At 35.1% G+C, this 24,530-nt stretch overlaps 1 protein-coding gene across 1 annotated transcript in view; it reads right to left on the bottom strand.

Annotated features, from left to right (window-relative positions):
- Nucleotides 1-1,512: 1,512 nt before the first annotated feature.
- Nucleotides 1,513-24,530, bottom strand: part of FMN1 (formin 1) — a 189,729-nt gene continuing 166,711 nt past the window's right edge. Inside the window, exons 15-18 of the mRNA XM_050898323.1 lie at nt 19,758-19,809; nt 16,381-16,530; nt 3,348-3,432; nt 1,513-2,266 (exon numbers count right to left, since the gene is read on the bottom strand). Coding sequence (XP_050754280.1) covers nt 2,222-2,266; nt 3,348-3,432; nt 16,381-16,530; nt 19,758-19,809 — 332 coding nt within the window. The 3' untranslated portion in view covers nt 1,513-2,221. The remainder of the gene's footprint in view (nt 2,267-3,347; nt 3,433-16,380; nt 16,531-19,757; nt 19,810-24,530) is intronic.

Genomic DNA, 24,530 nt, shown 5'->3' with positions numbered 1-24,530 from the left:
AATGCTTTACATCAATAATTTTAATTCTAATCCCTTTTTATATACATTTTTCAACATTTCAAAATGAAAGTCAATTTGAACTGAAAAATGAAACTTCACATTTAGAAATTTTGAAACAGGATATTTCAATAATTTAAAAACTTTTTTCCATAATATATTTCTAATGAGAATTTTCAAGACCAATCCTTTTTCACAAACAGTGCTACTCTTGTTGATTAATATTTCAAGTAAAACATTTCATTGAAAAATTCCCAATCAAGTCAAATGGCAATATACACTATCTTCATGATAGATAGAAAACCATATCAAAACTCAACACTTGTTTGCTTAAACTCTCATCAGAATTGCCTTGCTCGCTGTTGTTCTTTGGCTTTTATAAGCATTATTGCTCCTGTTGTTTATCACTAATAATAGTGGAAACAAATGTACTTTACCTATTTGGTGGAAGACAGAAAACTTAGATCTTTGGAATTTATTTCTCTGCAATGGGAAGAGTCAAACTACAAATCAGATTATTTTTGCTGATATATTATTGACTGTTTGCATAAGAATTATGCTTACACATCTTGAGTATATCTCCAGCAGCTAGAAACTCCAAAACATACAAGGGAATCTTGATCCCCTTATTTTTATTTATGCAGGAATGAGAGAGATACTCATTTAAGAAACCTGCAATATATGGTATCTTCAAGTTAATTCATCAATGAGACTCTCCACAACTGCTGTTTGCCTTAATAAGTGTACACTTCTAGGGATGACTTTGCCTTAGGTTTCATCACAGTTTCTCTATCTAATTTGCTGTATGGATAACCCACGTCTGTCTCGTATATTCTTTCCAACTTCTAAGCAAAGGACTAATACCTTCCTCCATTACCTTTTTGTACTTTTTTGCTTCACCTAATTTCTCTCCATAACCAACTTCAGACACCATTATCATAAAGAAGGAGATTTCTCTCTTATGGACAGCAAGCAGAAGCATGTTTTCTCCAGTTTGTTGTTCCTGTTTATAGGCTGTTAACCACTTGTATTTAAAAATCACTTTTCTGTTTTACCTTAAATTAACTTCTGCTTCAAGATTTTTCCTTCTAAGAATCCAAATCCTTAAAATGCAGTGAGAATCTTCAAGTAACAGTGGATATTCTGTAGGGGCTTTTTCAGGCTCTGCTACTTTACGGGCAATGGTTATAATGTTACAGGGGGACAGCGAGACTCTTTTATTTCTTCCTCAAGTTTTACTTATTAAATTATATATATAGGTATGCTGGACACATTCTTCATACAAATATAGGGGGACAAGAGCAGGCTGCATAATATATTTTAGAGTGAGATATTCACTGTTTAAAAGAAAGCTTTCAATAGAATTGAAAGCCAGAGATTTAATGGCAAATGTGTAACTTCATGGAGACATATTGTTGTATTTTAGTTCAATGAATAATAACTAATGAAATTGATATTTTCAATATATACTGAAATAAAAATATACATTTTAATCATTTTTCTTTTGAAGCTCAAAATTTAGGAATGTTAGGTTAAAACCATAAAAATAATGAATCAGTTATGCCATCAATCATAAAACTAAAGAATTTGAAGCTATTCCTTTTCATGTGCAAAATATTGTTTCCATTTCAATGTATGGCATAAGCTGAAGCTTCTATAAAAATATTTATAGTAAAATACAGCATAAATCTATAATTACATTTAATCAGTTTTAGAAAGATGCATCCAATACTTAGACACTGTAAAATTATTTAGAATCAGTCAATTTTATCTCAGTTACTGTTGAAGTAACAAGAAGTATGATGTAATCATCTTTTGTGAGCTGAATGGCATATTTGCTCTCATCTACACAAAGCCCTGTAAATAACCTGCAGGTTGTTAGTCATTACCTAACTCAGCATCCAAAATACTCATTTTAGCTCTTCCATATTAATGCATTATGCACAGATTACTTTAAATAACTATTAACAACCAGATGCATTTTAAGCAATGTAAGGAAGAGTTACAGAAAATAATTTTGACTTCCCATGTAAAAACCTTCTTAGAATTCCCTCCACTGAGTGTACAAACCCCTCTGAAGGAACTGAAAAGTCTTTAGTGGATTGTCTTGGAACAGATCAACAAAGCAGAATTCAGTATCAAACATAAGGTGCTCCCTGGGCCATGGATGTAGTAAAGCATCATGCAAGGTATGAAGTCACACTACATTTTCATCTTTCTTCTTTCAGTTGGCAGTCACATTGGCTTCCTTCTGACGTAGTCTTTCTTTCTGTTAAAGAAAAAGAAAGAGTTTTATTATCATTCTTGTCTATAATTTTCCATCTCCTCTCAAGTTGCCATGAGCATTTGCTCTAGAAGACTGAGAAGTACTAAACAAGTCACAGTAGATTAGAGTTTTCTTTAATTAAAAAAAAGTAATGCATGGAACACTCAAGGAAGGCTCAGAACCAGTTCATTACTTACTGTAGAAAAACTGATCTTGCTTTAGCTACACACTTGTCAAATACTGTGTACCTTTAAAAATACGCAGCTCTGTGAAGACCAGTGCAGCTAGAGAAAACCAGATACTTTTAAAATTCATGTGAATCTAATACCCTCTCTTGTCTGGAATGGTTTCTGCTGACATAAAGGCTCTAATTTAGCATTAGCTAGATTCTGTTGTTTAACGACCTCTTCCCAAGCAAGTATAGTCATTCATATCTCTGCCGCCTGTCCTGCAACTGATATGCTCTGCTGGGAATGGAAATAATATACTGATTCCTTCATGTACATTTCCTGCCTAGTCTCTTGCTTCTTACAGTTTGAGAAAAGCTGATCTAACTTATGTGCCTTGCACACAGACAAAAAAGGTTTTATCTACAGTGTAAATTATTAGTCCTCTTTTACTGTCGTATTAAAAAAACTGGGAAACAGCAAGGAACAAAATGGGGATTTAATCCCTTCTACCATTATTCAACAGAGCAAACAAGATTTGGAAGGTTTTGAAAAAAACCAGACACACAGACAAATATATGCAGTGAGCCTCAATGCACTGCAGAGCATGGAAGAAAACACAGGAGACTTCAGTGGAAGGGGGGAAGAAACCAGAAAAACAGCTCTTACCATATTTTGTTATATAAAATAGCAGAGTCATGCTTAGGCACAACTAAACTAAGTTTTAAACTTAACTGTTAGACTACCATAGGGCATAAGCTTAAAGATTTCTCCCTCGGAAGAAAATCACTCTGCTACGTTCAAACTAAGCATAGTATGTCATCCTTCAACAAAAACAGAAGCCCGCTATCATTCTGAATGACAAGAATTGTGTCACAAAAACCCTTCTGAATGTCATACTGAGAAACACATCATACCAGGCTAGCTGTAGGATTGATTTTCTTCGTTTCAACTTTCTTCTCTGCAGTTAACTTGCTTACTGATTGCTGAGCCACTTTAATTCTGAAACAAAATACATAGAAAAGACATTGTTAGATTCAAAGAAATTAAAGGTGTTCTGGCTCTGCTTGGTATATACTCTATCTGTATGAACCATTACCACTAACTTTTTTTAGGCACGGTAGCCCAACAAACTGCTATTACTATTCAAAGGCACTTAATAAAGTACTAAAAATAGATCAAAGTACATTTTTAAATAGAGAAAATCAAAAGCAAAAAGACAGTCTGCCTGTATTGCTCACTGAAAATGTCACCAGGCAAACAATTTCTCTGTTCTTGTAGGATCTGGGTTTTATGGAGTAGCTGGGTTTTATGGAGTGTCTTTCCTACCAAAAAAGCTGCAGTGTCAAGGCAAGAAGATACTCCTCTGAAAAAAACCAAAAGCTAGCTGGCTCAATCTGTTGTATATATAGAATATACTATTTTAGTAGGCCATTTGCCAGGCTACACATTGTATTTCCTCTGAAAACCTTGAAATGAAAGCATCTGCCAGTTTTTCCTTGATGTTTTCCTCATTGCTTTACACGGAATTGACTGACCGCCTCGTTGATGTGGTAATAGGAGGAGAGGCAAATTAGAAGGGGTTCTTGTCTAGGGGTAGTTAAACTTGTCTTATGTGCAGCTACAGACCAGTCTACTGAAAGCACTATTGAGATAAGGGGAAAGAAGAACACAGATGTGATTCCTCTGTTTCTTGCCTTTTGCTTTTAGGGTCTTGCATACAGAACCCTTGTTTCTGTAGGGTTTTAACAAGAAGAACCCAATCAGAAGTTTAATCAGGAAGAAAAGGAGAAACAGAATTTAACAAAAAGGGACTTGACTCTCCTCTTACAGACAGTGGAAAGGGCAGGGGAAACTATGTGCTAAACAGTGATAAAAAGGGAAGAAAATTCTTGGCGCTCCTAAGACAGGATCTGCCCAGCTATCAGCGCCTTTACAATGCTGATGCTATAAACACCTACTTTACAATTCTATATGCAAAATGCAGAGGGAAAGAAGTTGTGAGTGAATTTTTACAAGCAAGGAGAACTCAGCAAACCAGCTTTCACTAACACACCAAATCAGTCTTTTACTAGAAACAACACATTTCTTGGCACTCTTGAACTGAAAAATTCTACTTTCTTCTCCTATTTAATTTTTTCCGCTGGCAGAAATAATAGCTATGGCCAGTCAAAAAGTATTTAAAATACCATGTCCAGTTCAAACCACTTTCGACACACTCAATTTTTGAGGAATTTCGGAAGAAAAGCAAAAAGGAAAGTGGATTATAGCTGCAATTACTGATGTGTACTTCCTTGCTGTAACACTAGCAGCAGACTAGATTCTTTTAAAAATATAGAACACATTCATAAGTTCATTATTGTGTTTATCAATGCTCAGTGTTGGAAACTAAAATTCCTTCTCTGAGCTATGTATTTTAGAAGCATCTACTGGGTAGTTATTGGTGTTGTCTCACTTTCCAGTGCTTAAGAACAGGAGGAAACAGTTACACTACTTTCAAGTAGACTTATTTTCAACACCATTTAGCTACAACATTGATTCAAGCTGTAAGTCCACCCTCAAATACACAAATATGAAATTATTATTCTGTAGATTTTTAAATATATCTGAAGCCTTTTTAAAACTTAATTAGTATTCCCTGTTTCTACAGGTAAACAACCAAGCGGCAACACACCATTCCATCTTTTTACAATTTTGTTAATCAGCACAGTTTACTTCTTAATGATGGATGATAGCACCCACTGGACAGCATGCTATTCGTCACAGCTACAAAGTTTATGCAAAGATGATGATGTATTTCAAGTGACAGTATTCAGGCTCAGCAGAATCACACCAAGGGATCAACTTCTAAACTCTTCCCTATTTTGAGCATATTTGCTTTTCAATCACATTCTCTTTGGTCCTAGGAGTGTTTTCCGAATAGTTTTTAAATGTTTAGAGTCCACATTTTCATCTGAAGGGAGAATTCTAGGGATTATAAACTTTTAGACTTAAATAGAAAATTATGCCTGTCACTGATGTAGGCCTAGCTCTGTGTATTTTATTCCATATTTGCACAATTTCCAGGAAACGTGGATTTTTTACAATAGAATGCATAGTTTGGAATACAAAATAAAAATAAACAAGCTCACTAACATGATTTGAATCATGTGATATTTGGCTCATAAAAATGACAGACTAATTATATATTACACTTTGGTCTCCTAGGGTAAAAAGCCATCACTTTGCTAACATATGACTGATAAGATTAGCAGGCATTATCAGAGACATAAGTGCATAATTTAAAAGGAATGTAATTCTTTGGCATTTTTTAAAATCAGATGGCTCAATTTTAAGAAAGTAGGTAGCTCAGTAATTACATCAATGAAGCACCCATGCTGTAAAGGTGCCTATAAATAAAAATAATTCTTTGTTAAACGTGGACAGAATACTAGAACTGGCTATTGTGTTTGGAAGCACTATCCTTGAAATGAGAAAAATGAAATAGTATGAAAACTATCAAATTCAAAATCATAAAATTGGCTAACAGCAGAAGTCTAATCTTCATATTTTTTTCCATTATTTTACTTTAATTACAAAACCCCTAGATATGAACACATAATTCTAATTGTCCATTAAAAGCTATGACAGCCTTCCATCAAAACTTGGAAACACACACAATATTCTTTACCCGTGTCCAGCTCTTGGAGTCCTCAGCACAGGAAAGACATGGACCTGTTGGAGCAGGTCCAGAGGAGGGCCACAAAAATGATCAGAGGGATGGAACACCTCTCCTATGAGGAAAGGCTGAGAGAGTTGGGGTTGTTCAGCCTGGAGAAGAGAAGGCTCCGGGGAGACCTTGTTGTGGCCTTTCAATACTTAAAGGGGGCTTATAAGAAAGATGGGGACAAACTTTTTACTAGGGCCTGTTGCGATACCACAAGGGGTAATGTTTTAAACGAAAAGAGGGCAGATTTAGACTAGATATAAGGAAGCAATTTTTTACAATGAGGGTGGTGAAACACTGGAACAGGTTGCCCAGAGAGGTGGTAGATGCCCCATCCCTGGACACATTCAAGGTCAGGCTGGATGGGGCTCTGAGCAACCTGATCTAGTTGAAGATGTCCCTGCTCATTGCAGGGGGGTTGGACTAGATGACCTTTAAAGGTCCCTTCCAACCCAAACTATTCTATGATTCTATGGTCTGAAGTTGAATGTATGCACAACATTTGACTGAGTCTGTTACTGAAACAGATAAGTAAAAACAAACAAATCACACACTTCAAGAACGATTAGCTAGGGACTAGACAAACTCAGTTAATTCAACTTAGGTATGCCTCTTCTCTGTTCACTCTATTTTTTTTTCTACCACCTTTCCTTAGCACAAATAGAAATACCTTCCCATTTGTATAAATCATATAATAGCATAACTTTGAAAAGCTTTTCATTAAAATACTAAAAATTCGAAGTATATTAAAATTAGAAGTAAAATAAGAGATGAGTAAGGTACAGAAAGAACAGAATTACAAATAAAGTACATTCAAAAGGATATAACTAAACTACTAATTATTTCCTGATCTTTTCTTAGACCCACACATTATGTTATTAACCAATCTGCAGATATACCACACAACATACTATTATTTCTAGTTAACTTAAAATAAACTATTAAACATATTATAAAGTTGTTTAAGACATTAATTGTGGTTTAGGAGAATTTATACAGATGTAAATTGTTTAACTTCTTATGGAAGTATAAACTTCCTTGACTACTTTTAATTGTTCAGCAATTACTTGTTCAAAGTCTGTTTGAAGTAAAACAAAAGCTAAGAGATAGAATGTCAAAATGTAAGATAAATAAATATTCTGTTAAATTTCACAAGGAAGAAGGGAAATTTTAACATTTATACTTTATAGAAATCAGGTGGAACAGAAATTAATTTGAGGGAATATGGGAAATCCACTTGTCCTGTGTTCAGTGTAAGGGCCAACCAAACATCTGAAGAGGACTTTGAAATACATTACTAAAACATTTACTGTAGGTTTACTAGACTAAGTAGTGTCTTAGTGACACTGCTTAGGGGATGAGATTTACAAAGTATGGGTTTAAAATGTTTACTCACTTCATCTTGTTACTTAAGCTCGTTCCTTACTTAAGTGTTACATGAGACACCAAATAGAAGTCTACGCATCTTTTAAATACCTCCAGGGATGGTGACTCAACCACTTCCCTGGGCAGCCTGTTCCAGTGCTTGATAACCCTTTAGGTGAAGAACTTTTTCCTAATATCCAGTCTAAACCTCCCCTGGTGCAACTTGAGGCCATTTCTTCTCATCCTATCGCTTGTTACTTGGGAGAAGAGACCAACACCCACCTCACTACAATCTCCTTTCAGGTAGTTGTAGAGAGAGATAAGGTCTCCCCTGAGACTCCTCTTCTCCAGGCTAAATAACCCCAGTTCCCAGCTGGAAAAATAATAGGGACTGACAAGCTCATCAATTTAGGGAAGTTCAATTAATATGTATTCTGACAAGAATGTCCTCAAGAGCCTTATCCTGGAGAAACAGTAGCAGAATCAAGCCCTGAGACAGAGCTCCGCAATTTACAACTTGCAGGCTTAGGCTGAACAACATGAAATAAGCATCCCACCAACCACTCTATACATCTTTCTTCTGAGTTTTTGTCGTGTGAATTAATGTACAGGGGAGCAGCTCACATAAACTAGACATTTACAGAGGCATGACCATGAGGGGGAATTTGGAGATGTGCAAAGGAATGGACTCAGTGAAAAGATTTCTTTTTCTTCCTATATCAGTATAAAATGGCATGGATGGACACACTAGTCTAGCCACGTTTTAGAGATTTCATGGAAGAGAAACTGGGACTGAATCTAACAGATGTGAAATCAAGGAGGAAGAAAGGGGGATAGAAAAGTCAACAGAATTATATCTAAAACTGAAAAGCAAGAAGGGATAGAAGTGTGTAGTAAGACACACTAGAAAAATAGTGACAAGGACACTTTTGAACAGAGAGCACTGCAGAGGACAAAGAGACCAGAAAGGACGGTAGAATAGCTGAATTGCAACACAGAGACAAAAGATGTGCAGGTGCTAATTCAGCAAGCAATAACTTGAGGCCAAAAAATGTAGGAATGCAGGTCGGTTAAGCCTTGAAATCTGACCAGCTGCAACATGGATGTGTTCAAAAGAAAAGTTACTCTCCTTCAACAGTGAGTAAAAGAGGTCAATATACCTTAACGAATAAAGAAGATGTGGTGTCAATTGTAATATTGAGCAGTATTGCACATTACCACACAATATGGAAAACAAAATTGAATGAAATAGGAGAACCATGACTCCAATACTGCATATGAATCTTTACTATAAGCAATGGGAATATAATTGGCTTTTTCCTGCCTCTATGTGGCAGGTGTTGTCTGCAAATTGGATGCAAGTCAGGACTCTTAAATTAGAAGATACTAGTGAAAAACAAAAACAGTATTTTTATTCAAAATTATTACTTTTATTTTGTAACTAGGGACACAGAAACTAAATCTAAACATAAGCCCATATTTATTAAAAGTTTCCCTCACAAGCTCATGAACATACTTTTCCTCCTTACAGGAAAAGATATTATCAAGCCAGGAACTAACCAGATAAACTCATTATCATCTTCACCCCTGCTTCCCATTCAAGTCAGACAGAAGAAGGTGTGAGCTGGCACACTCCATGCTCTAAAGCCCCCAGTCAGGAAAATTAGAATCCCTTCTAAACGAGCCAGTGGCTACTCCTGTATGTTCAGGCTCTGCTATTGTGTGAAGACAGAGACCAAATTAGCTGGTTCTCTCTCAGCCTCTTGATATTCTGGAATAATCCATTCTCTTCGCTTCTACAGTTCCTTCCATGCAGCTGGTGGGTTATGTGGATAGCTGTGGGTTATGAAATAGCTTGGAATGACAATTCTGTGCCACCTGAGCTTTCCATGACTTGAAGTTCAAAATTCTCCCATAAGACTGTGTTGGCATAGGAATTGTTGTGCAAACCAAATCTTCAGATATGGGTGGAGATGAACAAGCAGAGGTAGCTACAGTGAACACCAACTGTTCAACCTAGAGCCAAGCTGCATACCCAGCCCAGATCCTTAACACAGATGAACAGTGACTCCCCTTGAGAGACTAAGAAATATCCCCATAGCTCAAATTCCTTCAATGTGTTACATGCCTTACTGCTCTCAGTCATATGATAATTTCTGTATGCAGCCCATAAACTAACCCTTAAGTAACAGCACCTTTTCCTGAAAACACTGTTAGCCCATGCAATATAGCAGGCTACAATTCAGCCTCAAAATTTTAGAAGACAGATGCCTGTGTATTACCTAGCCTGGCAGATGATTTTATAGAGCTCTTGGTTAGCTTCACAATTAGGAGCCTTATAACAGACTATGAAGTTTGAACATTGTCCACTTCTATTACCGTGTCGTACAATACAATTGCCTGATCAAGCCTTCAGGCTTAAATCTCCTGGAAAGAACTTGGTCATTATTGATGAAATCTTTAAATTGCATTTAGAATAAATGTTCACTAACTAAATCAGTACAAATACAGTAAAATATATGTTGTCAGTGGAATTTGTCTCCAAACCTCAAATTGCTAATACACTTGATATGTTTCTATTTTTTCTGGATCTACTGACAGTATTTTGATTATCTGTATAAAGTGGGTGAGAAATTTTAGTCACTTGTAGTGACTTGTAGTCTTGTAGTCACAAGAAAAAGTCACTTGTAGACTTGACTCACTTGTAGTCACAAGAAAAAAAAAAGTATTTTTATGCCTTTAGGAAAGCCAGTGCACAAGAAAAAACAATAGGAAGAAAAAGGCTACACCAATTCAGATCAAAAATATGCTTCTGTCCATCTGAGCTGGCCACTAGCAGATACCTAGGAGCATATAAGGACAGACAAAGCATACAGTGATAATCCCCAGAATACTTTCGCAGCTGGAAACTCTCTTCATATGTAACAGTCCTTCATGGATTTTTCTAATATGAATTTGTACCATCACCATTTGGAAGCAACGCAAGCTTTTGGCATCTGTGACATCTTGTGGTAAAGTGTTCAACAGATTAAGTATGTCTACTGTAAAGAGGCATCACTGCATTTGGCTTGTACCAGCCACTTGCTAATTGCATCTGATGCTCTTCAACTGTTGTATTAGATGAGGCATGTAACGACTATTTCCCATTCACCCTTCATGCTTGTACAGATCCCTATCGTATCCTTTTCAGTAGGGTCCTTTCCAAGCCAAAGAATTCTCCTTTATTTAAACTGTTCCTTATGCAGAAGCTGTTCTTATTCTTACCTCTCCTAGCTCTACCACATCCTACTGGAGAGGAAGGGAGAAGAACTACATATGTATAACTGTAGATTCATATAATGATTCAGTGATGTTTTCTGTTTTGTTGTATAGTGCTTTCCTAATGATACCTAAAAAGAAACACTATTTTTCTTTCCAAGAGCAAGAGCCTTGATGCAGCACTTTGCCAGATCTGTTGCATGCTCTATGGGAAATAGCCATTTCTGTTTTGCAGCACAGGCCTGTAATTTGTAATTATCTCCTCAGTTTGCCCCATAGCTACACCTTAACCTCAGAAACATGTAAAATTCCTCCCTTTTTTCTCTGTCTGCATTGCTAAACAATCTGGCACAACTCTTCGTTAATTCATGTACCAGCTACTTCAACTCTACCTTTCTGGTATAGACAAAGGCTACACTGGCCACCTAAAATCTACTCAAAATGCATGTGGAATATAGACGTGTAGAATGTAATCTTTTTCTCTTCTCTTTCTTCACTCAAGCACAATTAACTTAAACTCACTCCAAAAGCTTTTATATGACAATGAACCATTAGCCTCCAGCCTGTTAATGCTGTAGGGCTCATTGATCAAATTTCCTCACAAATACGTTGCCTTTTCCTGATGCTGCAACTATGCATACAACGAACTCCCAGTATAAATCCATAAAGTCGCCTAATGATCCTAATGAACATATTTCAAATATTTCCTTAAAACTGATTTATGTTGTGATGTCAATTTGCCTTATTAGACCATTAGTTTAATATCAAATGAAATAAACAACATCTGTTACACTCATCTTTTGGCTTTTAACATACGTGCGGATTGTATGGTACCTGGATGATGTCCTGTTTTGGAGTGTTTGACTAATGCTCAGGACAGAGTGTTCTATCATAGTACAAATTGATCAAAATGGCTGCAAATCTAGACTCTCACCGACTCTCATTGTCTTAGGTAACATATAGATGCATACAATAGATGAAAGAGAAATTCACTTTTAAAATCAAACTATAAAATAAATCTGGTCGCCTAAAATAGATACAATATCTTGAACCAAAGATTATTTCTCTTCCTTGCGCACTGTGATATTGAAAATGAAAATATAATCCATTAGTTCCTCTGTGGCGAGTGTTTCTGTCAAATTTCAGTCATTCGTTAGGCACAAGATAGTCTTATAATTAGCTTAATCAATGATAAAAATATTAAATATTGTATTGGCCAGCACTGCTAAAAGATTTTGCAATTTACATGTTATCTCTTATGACCATGTGGTGTTACAAACAAGGAGTCTCCAGACTTACTCTCTTCCTGTGCAGAAATGAATACATGGGCAATGAAGACAATTCATTCTGTATTTAATAAATGGAAGAGTTGGGTAGAAAGCTATAGCCAGCTCCAATTTACTATAATAAACAAAAATTAGTTGGGCACTGCTCAGTGCTTTTTCTTCTGTTAGGACACTTTCATCTTTACCATTAGCTACCTACACTGCTACAGTCAGAGCTCCTGCTTTTCAAACCTGTTATTGCCTTTGTGGCAAAAAAAATCACTGTCTTTTTTCACAAGATTAAGCTGAAACCATCAAAGTGTTTTGTGCTAGAGATGAAATTCAAGAACAAAGAAAGCATTTTAAAAAAAGGACCTTTTATAAAATGTACCATTAAAAAATAGGACTTTTTTCCTATTTTTAAGATGCAGTATATAATTCTGTTCATTAAATAATGATTATGTCTTCTCCAGCTATTGAGACAAACTTTGGTTCTCTTTTTCTTTTCTGAATTCTGACCTATAAAATTTTATGTATGTTCAGTCTGAAAGAGATGGCTTAATCCAGTACAGTAACTATTGTAGCAATCTTATCTTTGCAGTGTAAGCAGTGTGTCAAATTAACAGCAATAATTCCTTTTATATCTAATTATTTCATATTTAAAGAGTAACACCCATAAACACATAATGATAATCGTTGTCACATTTCTTTTGCAAAACATACAATCACAGTTTGTGATGAAACTACTCACTGCAAACTATTAGTATTTTTTCTGTATTTATACTTTTTCCCTATATTCAGACTTGGCTAGGATATCCTCTTAAAATGTACTTGAACAGATCTTGAATGCTTTAATAGACTTACAGATAGGCATTCATATATATATTATGTATTTAAGTTGTTATAAACACATATTTGTTTTGACTCTGAATTCATAGACATGCCCACTGCAAATAAAAGTAGTAGTCTAAGAAAAGGAAGTGAGAGTGGAGTTATATGCAATCTACTATGGTGTAAGTGCCTTGTTGCCAAAAAAAATATACCTTTTTTTTAGTCTTTAATTCAGTTATCATTTCAAAACTTTATAAACAGAAGAAAGCATAAAATAAGTTGATGTACCTGGATACACAGGCATACTAAATTATAAAGCTGTCAACAACAAAACTGGTTTTTGATGCAAAACAAAACAAAACAAAAGTCTCCAACATTTGATGAGTATTATGGTGCATTTACATTAAGCTGTTCGTCAGAGATGAAGAGGTGATCGTCAAAGCAAATTTTATTGTATTGTAGTTGCATTCTGGTATTGAAAGGAATACTAGGTCTGAAAGAAAACTGTCATATTCCTATCAGGAATATAGTTTTGAAAATTTTCTTCATTTTATCTCTGTCGTCCTTTATTTATCATATCATATATCATATCATATCTATCTAGGTTTGTTATCTATCTGTAACTCTGTCTTGCATTCCTAAATGGTGTGCAAATTTTGTCTAGGAAAGAGACAATGATTCAACTATATTTTGCAAGCAGCTAATTTATTTTCACGGTAGGTTAAACGCAGGGCAGCTCAGTTAAAGTGTTTCCTTTACTTTAAGAAAAAGTCTCATAGAAATCTAATTAGATTTCTACAGTTGTGTTACATTTGGGAGCCAAGTAGTTTTGAGACAAAACAAGCTCTTGCAGCTGAGGCTGTCATTTAGTTCAAGGTGCTACTCCTTTTTTCCTGAAATTCAGAGATTTCAAAGTTGTCTGTTATACAACGCAAAGTAGCTCGTTTTGAGTATAAAATTTAATTTTTGGAATCTTAGATCTTTTGACCTATTCTTACTACTATTAATTTTAAGCTAATACATTTTTAATTATACCTTTGCATAATGAGAATTCTGCATATTATAATTAAATTCTGAATTATCTGAGCCATATTTCTTGAGAGACAAATTATAATCCAATATTAACATTCCTATATAAATGTAAACAATGAAATCCATTTTTAGGTATCTATGTGACTAACTAATTCAGGCACATTTTATGCTGAGTTTCTGCAGCTCCTCCTGAAATTTGAAGGGTAATCCAATTCTAAATGTGTTCACATAAGGATATCAATGCCTCAGTTTCAGAATCCAAGTTTGAAAATATTGACTTACACTGCCAATTCTTCCTCTTTAAAATTTTCTTCAAAACAAAAGAATTGGTTCATGATAAACAGATTTTTTTTTAAATTAAATTACAATCTTTTAAAATGCAAAACAAATAGTGCATCCAATTAATTAGCCAGTTAAGGAAGACAGCTGTCCATTCCTATCATACTACGGTTTTTAGTTACCAATGTGCACAATGACTCTTAGCTTGCTTTCAAACTTTTTTGGACAGCAGCTCATCAACTGTAAGTCTCGTAATTTGTCGAACAGAACCCTTAAATGGTCATGACTTTACAGGACATTTTCAGGTGACAAAAATAGCTTTTCCATCATTCTAATCTACTGATTTCATGACGTTCTTCTTTTCAGTAGCACATTACAAAACAATTTAGGATGATGAAAACAGTTCTTTTGTCATTCTTATTTACTTATTACACAAGGCTCCTCATTTCAGCAGCTCATTGTCTTGATGAATCACCTAAATTTTGAATGTAAAGGACAACAAATTGTCCTTTTGAGATTAATGAAACTTTGTAAAAATAATTTGAAGTGAACTCTGAAAAACAGTCTATATAATCCAGAAAGTGTCAGCACTTTGAACTATTATAGTAACTGGTGCTCTGCATTCTACTGGTATTGCTTTACATTTATGAATAGGAATAAAGGTATCCATCAAAGGAGCTGATGAAATATTTGTGCTGTATTTTTATTTGTAGATTTTATTTATATAATTATTAAACCACGAGAAATTCTCATCTCACCCCAGTAGGAAAGCACAGAATATAGCAGTCTACTTACAAAGATTTCTTGAATATTGTATTAAGAAAGTTAAGAAGTTATGTAGTGTTAAAACATTTACAAGGCATTTTAAATCAATTTCTTTGAAGGGATCATTGTATGCCATCAGCAAGGTGCTAATTACATAAAAAGGAATGGATGTATGGTCTGGATTTTTTTTTTTTTCCCCTTGGGTAGTTAATTTCTTAACTGCTTTTGGAACAAATATAAGTCATGATTCAACAGAAGATATATCCCCGAGATAATCCTTATCATGATTATAGCAATCTGCTAGTGACTATTTATTTTACACAGTTTTTAACGTGTAAAACAAATTTGCATATTGATCTAGAGACAAAGAAATAAAAGGTTCTTTGTAAATGTTTGCAGTTGTCAGCTTCTAAAATCAATCTAATCATAACATAGACGATACAAAAAGCTACAACTTTCAAGTGTTTAAAACCTGTAATATCTGTAAGACAATGTTGATAAGGTTGATAATTGGGAATTTATAATGTCTACGTCTTGCCCCTTAAAAATCTACTTCTACATGAAGCTAAAAGCCCCACTGATTTGGAGCAAAATGGAAAATGTAAGTGTAAATGAGTTTATTCCTTTTGCCGATACTTTTAAAGACATTTTTCTCTAAATCTGTGTCAATTTGGAATAAGCACCTGGATTTATATTTCATGCTGAAAGTGATTAATCCATTCTTTCCCAAAGCATGACCACATTACCACTCTTTAGGTCTTTTCAAATGAATTGAGATATGGTAAGCATGGTCTGCTTGTAGTGGAATTGGTTTTTCTTTGTAAAAGATTTTAAGCTTCTTTAAGAAAATCAAGAAAATAATTGAAGGTTTTCTTTTTTTTTTTTTTTTTAACTCTAACTAATAAAATCAGGAGACTGTGGTGAGATCTAGCGGCAAGTAGTTTGATGTCCTCAGCAGGACACCAAAAGTCAGAAGTAGTGCTGTAAATTCAGTGTGGGGCTTCGACACTGTGCTAAGTGTGGCCTGAATCTCTGGGGCTTCCCTTTGATGCAAGTGCAGTATATTAACTGGAAAAGCATTCACTTTTATTTGTCTGTACTGTCTGCGACAGCAATATCGCCTCATTTAGGCTAGTTCAACATGAAAATGCACAGAGAAGCAATCTGTTACAAATTAGCACAGCTCCCCTTTCATTTTACTAGCTAGTAATTGGAAGGGGTTACAAAAGTGTAATTTATCAGATTATATGTGTTTATCTTTTTGTGGGGACAGCATGCCTTTGGTGAATTTTCCTACGCACCCTGAGGGAATAATCTTTCCTTGATGTCCATTAGATCTGAAAGAAAACAATGACGCCTGTGAAATATAGGAGTATAATTTGTTGGGTTTGAGAAGGAACAGTTTCCCAGACATCTAAAATGGTATTAATGACTTTATTAGAACCTTACCGTTCCTTGGAAATGCTTTTGCTCTCTCGTTTCCAAATGATCTTGAAGTCACTGCAGAATTCATACCATACCATGAAAACGTAGTTTGGTGTGATCTCCTTCTCGCCAGGCTTTGGCTTCATCCCAAAGTATCCCACTGTTTCTTCAAAGCTACGAGGGAGGCGGGGGGGGGGAAACTGTCAACACATAAGCCCACTGGGGAAACAGTTTCTCTGAGGGCTGGTTCCTGATTCAGTAGTCAAGGCTGGTAATTACCATAACTTCCCCTTAGCCTTGGAAATCATAGCAGCAATTCATGCTGAGTATAACTAACCTTCCAACACCTACCTCATTCCCAGGAGGATAACTTACAGATGCATGAGCTATCATAGAGATATGTCACACAGGCAAATCATGGGCACTCAATTTTAATGAGAAAAACTTAACTTCTTGCATTTCAGGAAATGCTATATTATATCTATTTCTTTAATTTTATTCTGCAACACTCCATGAAGATCTTATTCTCCCATTTATCTTTACTGAAGGACTATGGAAGAGTCACATGCCAAGTCAGGAAAAAATCTCCAGACTTGGTTAAAAATAACCTTCAAGTACTTAGGGAGAACTGGAAGTAGCAAAAAAAAAAAAAAGGCACAGACAGTGCCAATAGTCAGTTTGCAAAGTTTTTACTGAAAATAAATCCTCTTCGTCCACATGTGTCAATAAGCAGATAATTAATTTTATGAAAATACATTGCCAATATTTTAATGCTTTTTTATTTTATAATGTGGCTACTGAATTGCTATACAGCTGGATATTTTCAAAGTAGTCTTTTATTATAGACGATACTTCCGACAGCATTTTAACTGATTGTGCATTTTTAATCTTTATGATATTGCTTTGTATAGATAAAATGGAATGATTCACATGACTAGGTACTTATCTGAACAAAACAAAAGTATGTTCACTTTTGTAAAGGTTGAATCACTTTTCTCTACAAAGTAGATGTAACAATCCTGAAAGATTTGGTGATACTTATTAAAAATAATGCTATAATTTAAAAAGAAAGCTAACAAATTTCAAAATAACTCATTTTTCTTGAAACACTGATTTTATTTAAAATAAAGTTATATTCTTCTTTACAGTTGCCAATGGGTCCTAAATCTAGAACACAGGAAGTGTAAATCTTGAAAATAAAATAAATAAGAGGTATTTTAAAGACTTGTAAGGGGTCCCCAACTATTCAACACATGTTACTTGAGCAACAGATGCAGCTCCAGCAAATATTTCTTTCTTAACTTATACTTGCATTTGCATAGTCCACATTGCATGTTTTCATACAGAATTGCCAAGGTTAGGGTCAAATTTTTTTGCCTTAGGTTGAGATTCAAGCTTTTAGCTAGGCTTGAAGACTATAAAGTAACCATCAAAAAATACAGAAGTTACCCCCCAAAAATAAAGGAATATATATTCCAGCTGCTTCGCAAAGTAAAGAAGCTTGGATTTCAGCCACATGAGCCAATATGCTCTGGTTTTTTTGATACTTTAAAGATGGATATAGCTTCTAGGACATGCTGAAGAATATCACATATTGCTCAAGGTGAGCTATTAATATAACAGTTTTTTAAACCCTCATATATGATAACCTTAACCTTTTAAATTTCTTACATAGGTTTTTAATGAAACATGTCACTATATTTCAAGTTAATTGGTGATCCATAGTAAAAGAATCACAATGAAATAAGTATGAATAAACCCAAAATATTCAGAGGTGAAGGGTCCTGTAGTGACACTACAAGGAGAAAATAAATAAATAAAAAACCCCCAAATACAGCTTTAAATATCTCTGTAAACCATTCTGGGATTTCAAACCCTAAAAATACTAAAATACCTTAGTCATAATCACATGGTTAAACCAGTTTATGTCTACTGGGCCATGTAATTTCCATTACATTCACTTGGGCCAAATACTCCTCAGCCGTTCATACCCCTTGACTAGGATAGCTGAGCCTGGAACAGCAAGACCAGAAACTCTCTTCTCAGGTTTGCTTCATGTAACAACAGCCCCGCTAACATCGTGCTCTCATCTTCCTAACAGAACCCTTCTCCATCCCAGCTGTAGCTGATACAGTTGTCTCTGCATGCTCTGGGATTCTGAATTCCTGCACACTCTCTCTCACTCTGCCTTCATCCTGACACTTACTTCTCATCCCCTCTTCGTGTTTCATCTTCAGCCCTTCCCCCAGTAGCACTGTTTTGCTTTCACTCAGCTTAATCTAGCTTCCTGGGCTGCTTTCTGGCTTTCAAAAGTAACAGATCTTTTTAGCAGTAATTTAAAATATTGAATGTTTAGTTAGCAGTTGAAAAAGCCAAAATTCATATCACACAACTAATTCCTTAACTCAACTGCAAATTAAGTGTACCTCCATACCCTGGAGAGTCTACTCTGCTCCAGAAAGGCTACAAAGCAGGTAGAATACGAAAAAGCCTGTGCCACAAAAGGTAGGTTTGTAGCTAGGTAGAAAGGAAACAAGCCAGCCAGCCACCCTTGCCAAATAAAATTAAGAGGTAAAGCCCCAGCTGATGTCAGCCAATAGTTCAGCCAATTCAGGCACCTTCTGCAAGCAAATGGAAACAGTTCACCTAAGACTTGAACCGCATTTGGGAGGTGCCTATCTCTCTTTTCCTGACTGTCTAGGAAGACTAACCTAGGTGTCTCAGTTAGGTGGAGTGACTCTGGGCTCAGAAAAGTAATATAAAATTCCAAATTACCCCAGATCTGCCTTTAGTGACCATGAAGAAAAAATATTGATAAGAAGTTAAAAATTAATTTACCCCAGTTGATTTACAGCAGTTCCATAGCTGACACAAACAAGGTTAAAAGCAGATCCTTCACTCTCACAAAACTGTAATTTGGTAGACAAAATTTATTAGAAATACTAACTTATTAAATATTTTACTATCTATCTACAAATCAATTTATCTTACTTCTCCCTCTATTTTGCCTCCTTTGGCCTAAGTAAGGCACAGATATTCAGGCAATAAAACCATTAGGATTTTACTGGTTTCTTAGTATACTGCATTCAATAGCCTAAGTGCTCAAAATGTTCAGTGACGATGAAATACATTTTTACTACATTAAGTAGTAAATCAGTTATTACAATATTCTGTAAAACTCTGATTCAGTTCAATGTTGACAGTAATTAAAACCTCAAACACAGCACACTGTTTGGCTAAAAACTCAACTGAACTTTTTCCTGGAAGACTACATAAGAATTTTTCAGAAAGCATATTACTTCTTTGAAGTACAGATCCTTTTTCCTATTTAATGTAATTCCTAAGATCAATAACATCTTTGACCAAAATAAACTGTTAGAAAACACTAGCAAAAACTTTACCATTTTTGTGCATCTTCCAAACTGCTCTCTTCTTTTTTACGTTCTTCTTTAGCTGCCAGTGAAAAACATTTCAGATATAAATTACTGCCTTGCTGTTTTAGAGATCCCACAGATTAAACATCTCTTACATTCAAAATTGGATAGGTTGTATACTAAATATAATAAAAGTGATAAACATTTGCTAATTTTCAATTTTTATTTATTTCTTGTACCTAAACAAATGCTTCTAAGGTACCAATAAAGTGTATTGGATTTGAAAAGTCATTTAAAATCCATACTATAATATACAGTGGTAGACATTAATCTGAATAAAAAGCAAATAATTCAACTTGACTTTCAGATTTAAAAAAAGAACATTAAGTTGTGTATGTTTCTTTATTGTTGCAGACCAGAACTTACAAATTTAAACCTGTTTGCAGCACAAATAATTGGAAGTTCAATTGGAACTGAACAGGTACCAAACATAGTTAACACCAACTGTTCCGTATAGCTATCCCATTTTGTTCAGGAAGCTGGAAAGTGAAAACACATGTACTAAGTTTTAAATGTATGGTATGTACATGATTTTTTTGAAAAAGCAGCCAAGAGTTTGAAATATGGTTAGTGAATCTGAGCCCCTCTGTTACAGAATGCTCACGCGAACTACTTAAAAGGATTTGATTTTCAAAGGATGGGCATTCTCTACTTTTGAAAATGTTTCCTGAGCTGGATACTCAAGCAAAAGCACTAGTTTTTTCACAAAATGTTGATCAACGCTTCTTAATACAGTGGAGCAACTTTAGCTGCGGCAGAATACCACATATGTAAAACAATACTAATGTGGAAAAGTTATTCCTATTCCACATTAGAATAATCCTGTAAGTGCAAATGTTAATATAAAAAGAATCCAGGCACTTCTTTATACAAAGATAAAGAACTGTATCTTTTTGCTGCTCAGTCTATAGGAGTGCATTGGCTGGCTGAAATACAGTTACAAACTTGAGTTCACAGACAAGGCCACTGAGAAACTGATCCTGAATGATTCCATTTCATTATAAGGCTACCGACACAGAGGTTTGTACTAAGACAATTAAAATAATTTAAAAACTGGATTACTTCAGAACATTCGCTGTTAACAAACCAAATTAATTTCAACTCATACGTTTACCCATATTGGGCAAGTGTGTTGGAGATACTTATTCAGATTATTTCAGTATGGCAAAAGCCAGAAACAGTGTTGTGTGCCCTTTGCAAGGAAAATGATTAATTCTATACCATTAAATTCTCCACCTCAAAATCTTGGTGGCAAGACAGCTGCAATTGAAATAGATAGGGCAGCTCTGATTTATTGCATTCATCTCAGGCTCCTTAGAAATTCAGCTAAAGTTAACCTACTATACTTAATTCATTATTTCCACAGCTCTTTCATTTTATATCATTAAAAGCAGAAAACACAGGTTGGAATTCTGATGGTTCATCATGATACAAAATTAACTACATATAGAAAAACAAAGATGGTTAAAATCTGAACTGCGTATAAAATTGTAACTTTATGATTATGTTAATAATTTCTTTCTGGTTGTTAAGGAGATGAAAAATTGTTAAGTAAGGCAAATTTCCCAAAATAGCTACATTCACAGCTACAACAGAAATTCAATATCCTCAGGTTCCTGCACATGAACAAGAACACAATAACGAACAAGGACAACATGCTTACACATTTATAGTTAGGTGGTAAGACCTGACTTACTGTTTTTTAATCTTGTAAGAACAGAATAAGGGAAGATAGAGGAAAGAAATTTTAATTTGTTATAGAAAGTAGAAAAAAGGTGTGACTTCTAGGAAGGAACACACAAAGTTTACATTAATATAAGTGTGTGTGTTTGTGTACCGATATAAGGGAAAAGAGGAAGGAAGAAAATAACTGTATTATATGACAAACAGTATTTTCCGTATTTTTAACTACAAGCATGTCTACCAAGGAACTATTTAAAAGCATTTATTTGAAATTTAGATGTTAAGACTTGTTAAGAAAACAGATGAACAACTCTATGCAACAAATTCTAAGTAAACAGGAGTTACAAATACTACATAACGTGTAAGACAAGAAACCAGAGCAATTCTCTAATCTTCCATACAATTTCTAAGTAATCTTCCACTCAGAATTTGTAATATCTTGCTCCTCTTCTCCCCTTCCACAACCTGCAATAACTAACACTATTAATGCTGTTAGTAAAGGTTTCCATGAAACATTGTGTTTTCCTCAACAGAGTCCTCAAAGCCCCATAGTCAAGATATCAGTCCTCATCTTAATTCATGGAATTACTGAAGGCAATTAAAATGAATTACATAAATGAAAGAACTTCTTTCTTTTTATTTCTCTGGTAACACCACATTTGCTTGCCTAGAATTTCCTTTTTGCTGAAGTGGGATCATGTAATTCTTTTATCCTTAGACCACATGCTTGATTTCAGTTTCCTCAGTTTCCTTAAGTTAAGAATGTTATAACAGCCATATCAGATTGGCACAGGGATTCATCTAGCCTAATATCCTGCCTCCGGCAGACACTGAAGCAGGTGCTCAGTTAGAGTTAAGGACCAGGACAAACACACGATCCTTCCCCTGAGTGTTCTCTCTGCCTCTGAGGTTCTGTAGTTCATACAAAATGCTTCCTGCACTGGATGTCATTTCAATGTAATTCTCAATGGATTCTCTCCCAAGAACTTGCTCATTCTCTGCTTAAGCTTTTATAAGCTTTTTAGCTTCCACAAACTGCTGTGGCAAGTGTTCTATAGCCTAACTACATGTAGCACATTTTGTTTGTTTTGAAATGGACCCCTGATAGCACTCACAATTTCTTGTACTGGAGAAAAGCATGACTGCAGTGAACATGGAAATACAGTGACTACTGGCGTTAGCTTTTTGATTAGGATGCTGTTGAAGTGAATTTCCTCACTGTCTCCATTTATTGAGCACTGATTTGGTTTGCAGATAAATTTTGGTGCTTGCAAACTAATTTCCATTAGGAGGAAACTAAACAGGAAGCTCCACAGCAAATGCACTCCAATACTTAATAGGGACAAAAGGGTCAAAATAATGCTTGAGCCTTCAGACAGCTTTGAAACACATGAGGTGGAGATGTTCACCTCAGATTAAATCTAACTCAAAGCTTAAATCTCTACTGTAAACACACTGGCTTCAGCCTCTGCTGCTTCAATCTGCTGATCCAGTCCTACCGCACCAAATTATTCCATAATGTAGCTGTAGACGTTCTACATTACATATATACAGATTACATAGAGGTCCTTCAAAATTACTTCCCATAAGCTGCATTTGGTATGGAGACACCCTTCTTTCTGGTCTTGGAGTCATTAGGCTCGACCAGCTTTGAAAATGACAGGGAACTGTGAAACGTAAAGTTTGCTGTCTGGTCTCACATCTAAGTGCAAGTTCTTAATATGCTCTACTGTTTGGATTAGTCTATATCCTGAATAAAGTATCCTATGACAAGCAGACAATCTTAATCAATATATCTTCTTTGAATATAGATATGAAAGCCAGGATCAATTAAGAATTTCTGTGTCTTTCTACAGACGAGCTTTGAAAGGAAAAGAGGTATTTACAAAATACGCACTTCTAATTTGCTGTAAGAATAGTCTTTTATAATACAGACAGCTATGGACTCTGAAGACCAGCCACTAGCCTTATTCATCTTGCTATCTGTATCTAGCTCAAAGAATAAGTGGACTATGATCTTATGAATTTGCCTTATGAACCTGAGATATTTCTGGTGACTTCCTTTTTTTTACTCAAATGCAGAAGTAAGCATTTGAAGAGTCATGATCCTGTAATAGTTCTAAGAGTGAAACAGTACTAGAGTGAAATGGTAAAAAAAACCCCCAACTTATTTCCTCTATTCTACTTGCTGAGGATGGAACAGCATGCCAAACACTACTTTGAGAATGAGAAATTACCAGAAAATATTTATTTTTAATGGGTCTAATATATGCATAGTAGCTTCCAGTTACAACAGAACCAAGACCTCTTCATGCATCAGGCTACTATGAAATAGTTCACCAAAGAACAAAGGAAATAAAATATTGGATACTGGCACAGACTGAAAGCTGGAGGAGGTCAGTAACTAAGAGAGGCAAGTACAGAATGATGAAACTGCTTGCTGTAAGAGGGGAGGACAAAGAAAGAAAAATGGGTAGACACAATTGCACAAAAATCTCACAGTTACTTCTGCCTCTCTAGTGAAAATTTTTAACACTTACTGAGTCTGACTGGATAAATTTTCTGGTATTTCTCTCTGACCTTAAATATATGAAAGCATGTAAGAAGGATAATTCACACAAGTCTACTGATCTAGTTGTATCCATTACAGCTTTTTTATTTTTCAGTATCTTACTATTTTCAGAATTGAAAGATCTGATGCACAACTTTCTATAACTTTTCTAAGCATTCTGGAGCAATTACAATCTTCAAAATTATGAGAACACTCAGACAACTAGCAGTTAGGATGGAGACATCAGAACTTTTAGTTTTATATTCCAAGGCTGAGTTCATGTGGTTCAAAAATGTATGCTTCATGAACTTTTAGAGACTGGTAAATTATAGGGTTTTCTGCAGGGGAAAAAAATCACCCTAAAACAAGGTAGTTGATTTTTTTGCCCCAAGGAAGGAAATAGGTCTTTTCTGACTCATGTCTTCCAACCAACCACAGTTAAGATTAAGACAGAATCTAGTATAAGACACAGACAAAAAAACCCCAAACCAAAACCAACCCCAAAA

This window comes from Gymnogyps californianus, chromosome 5 (genome assembly GCF_018139145.2).
Source record: "Gymnogyps californianus isolate 813 chromosome 5, ASM1813914v2, whole genome shotgun sequence".
Classification (NCBI taxonomy): Eukaryota; Metazoa; Chordata; class Aves; order Accipitriformes; family Cathartidae; genus Gymnogyps; species Gymnogyps californianus.
The sequence above is the reverse complement of the archived record's forward strand: the minus strand, read 5'-3'. Positions and strand labels throughout refer to the sequence as shown.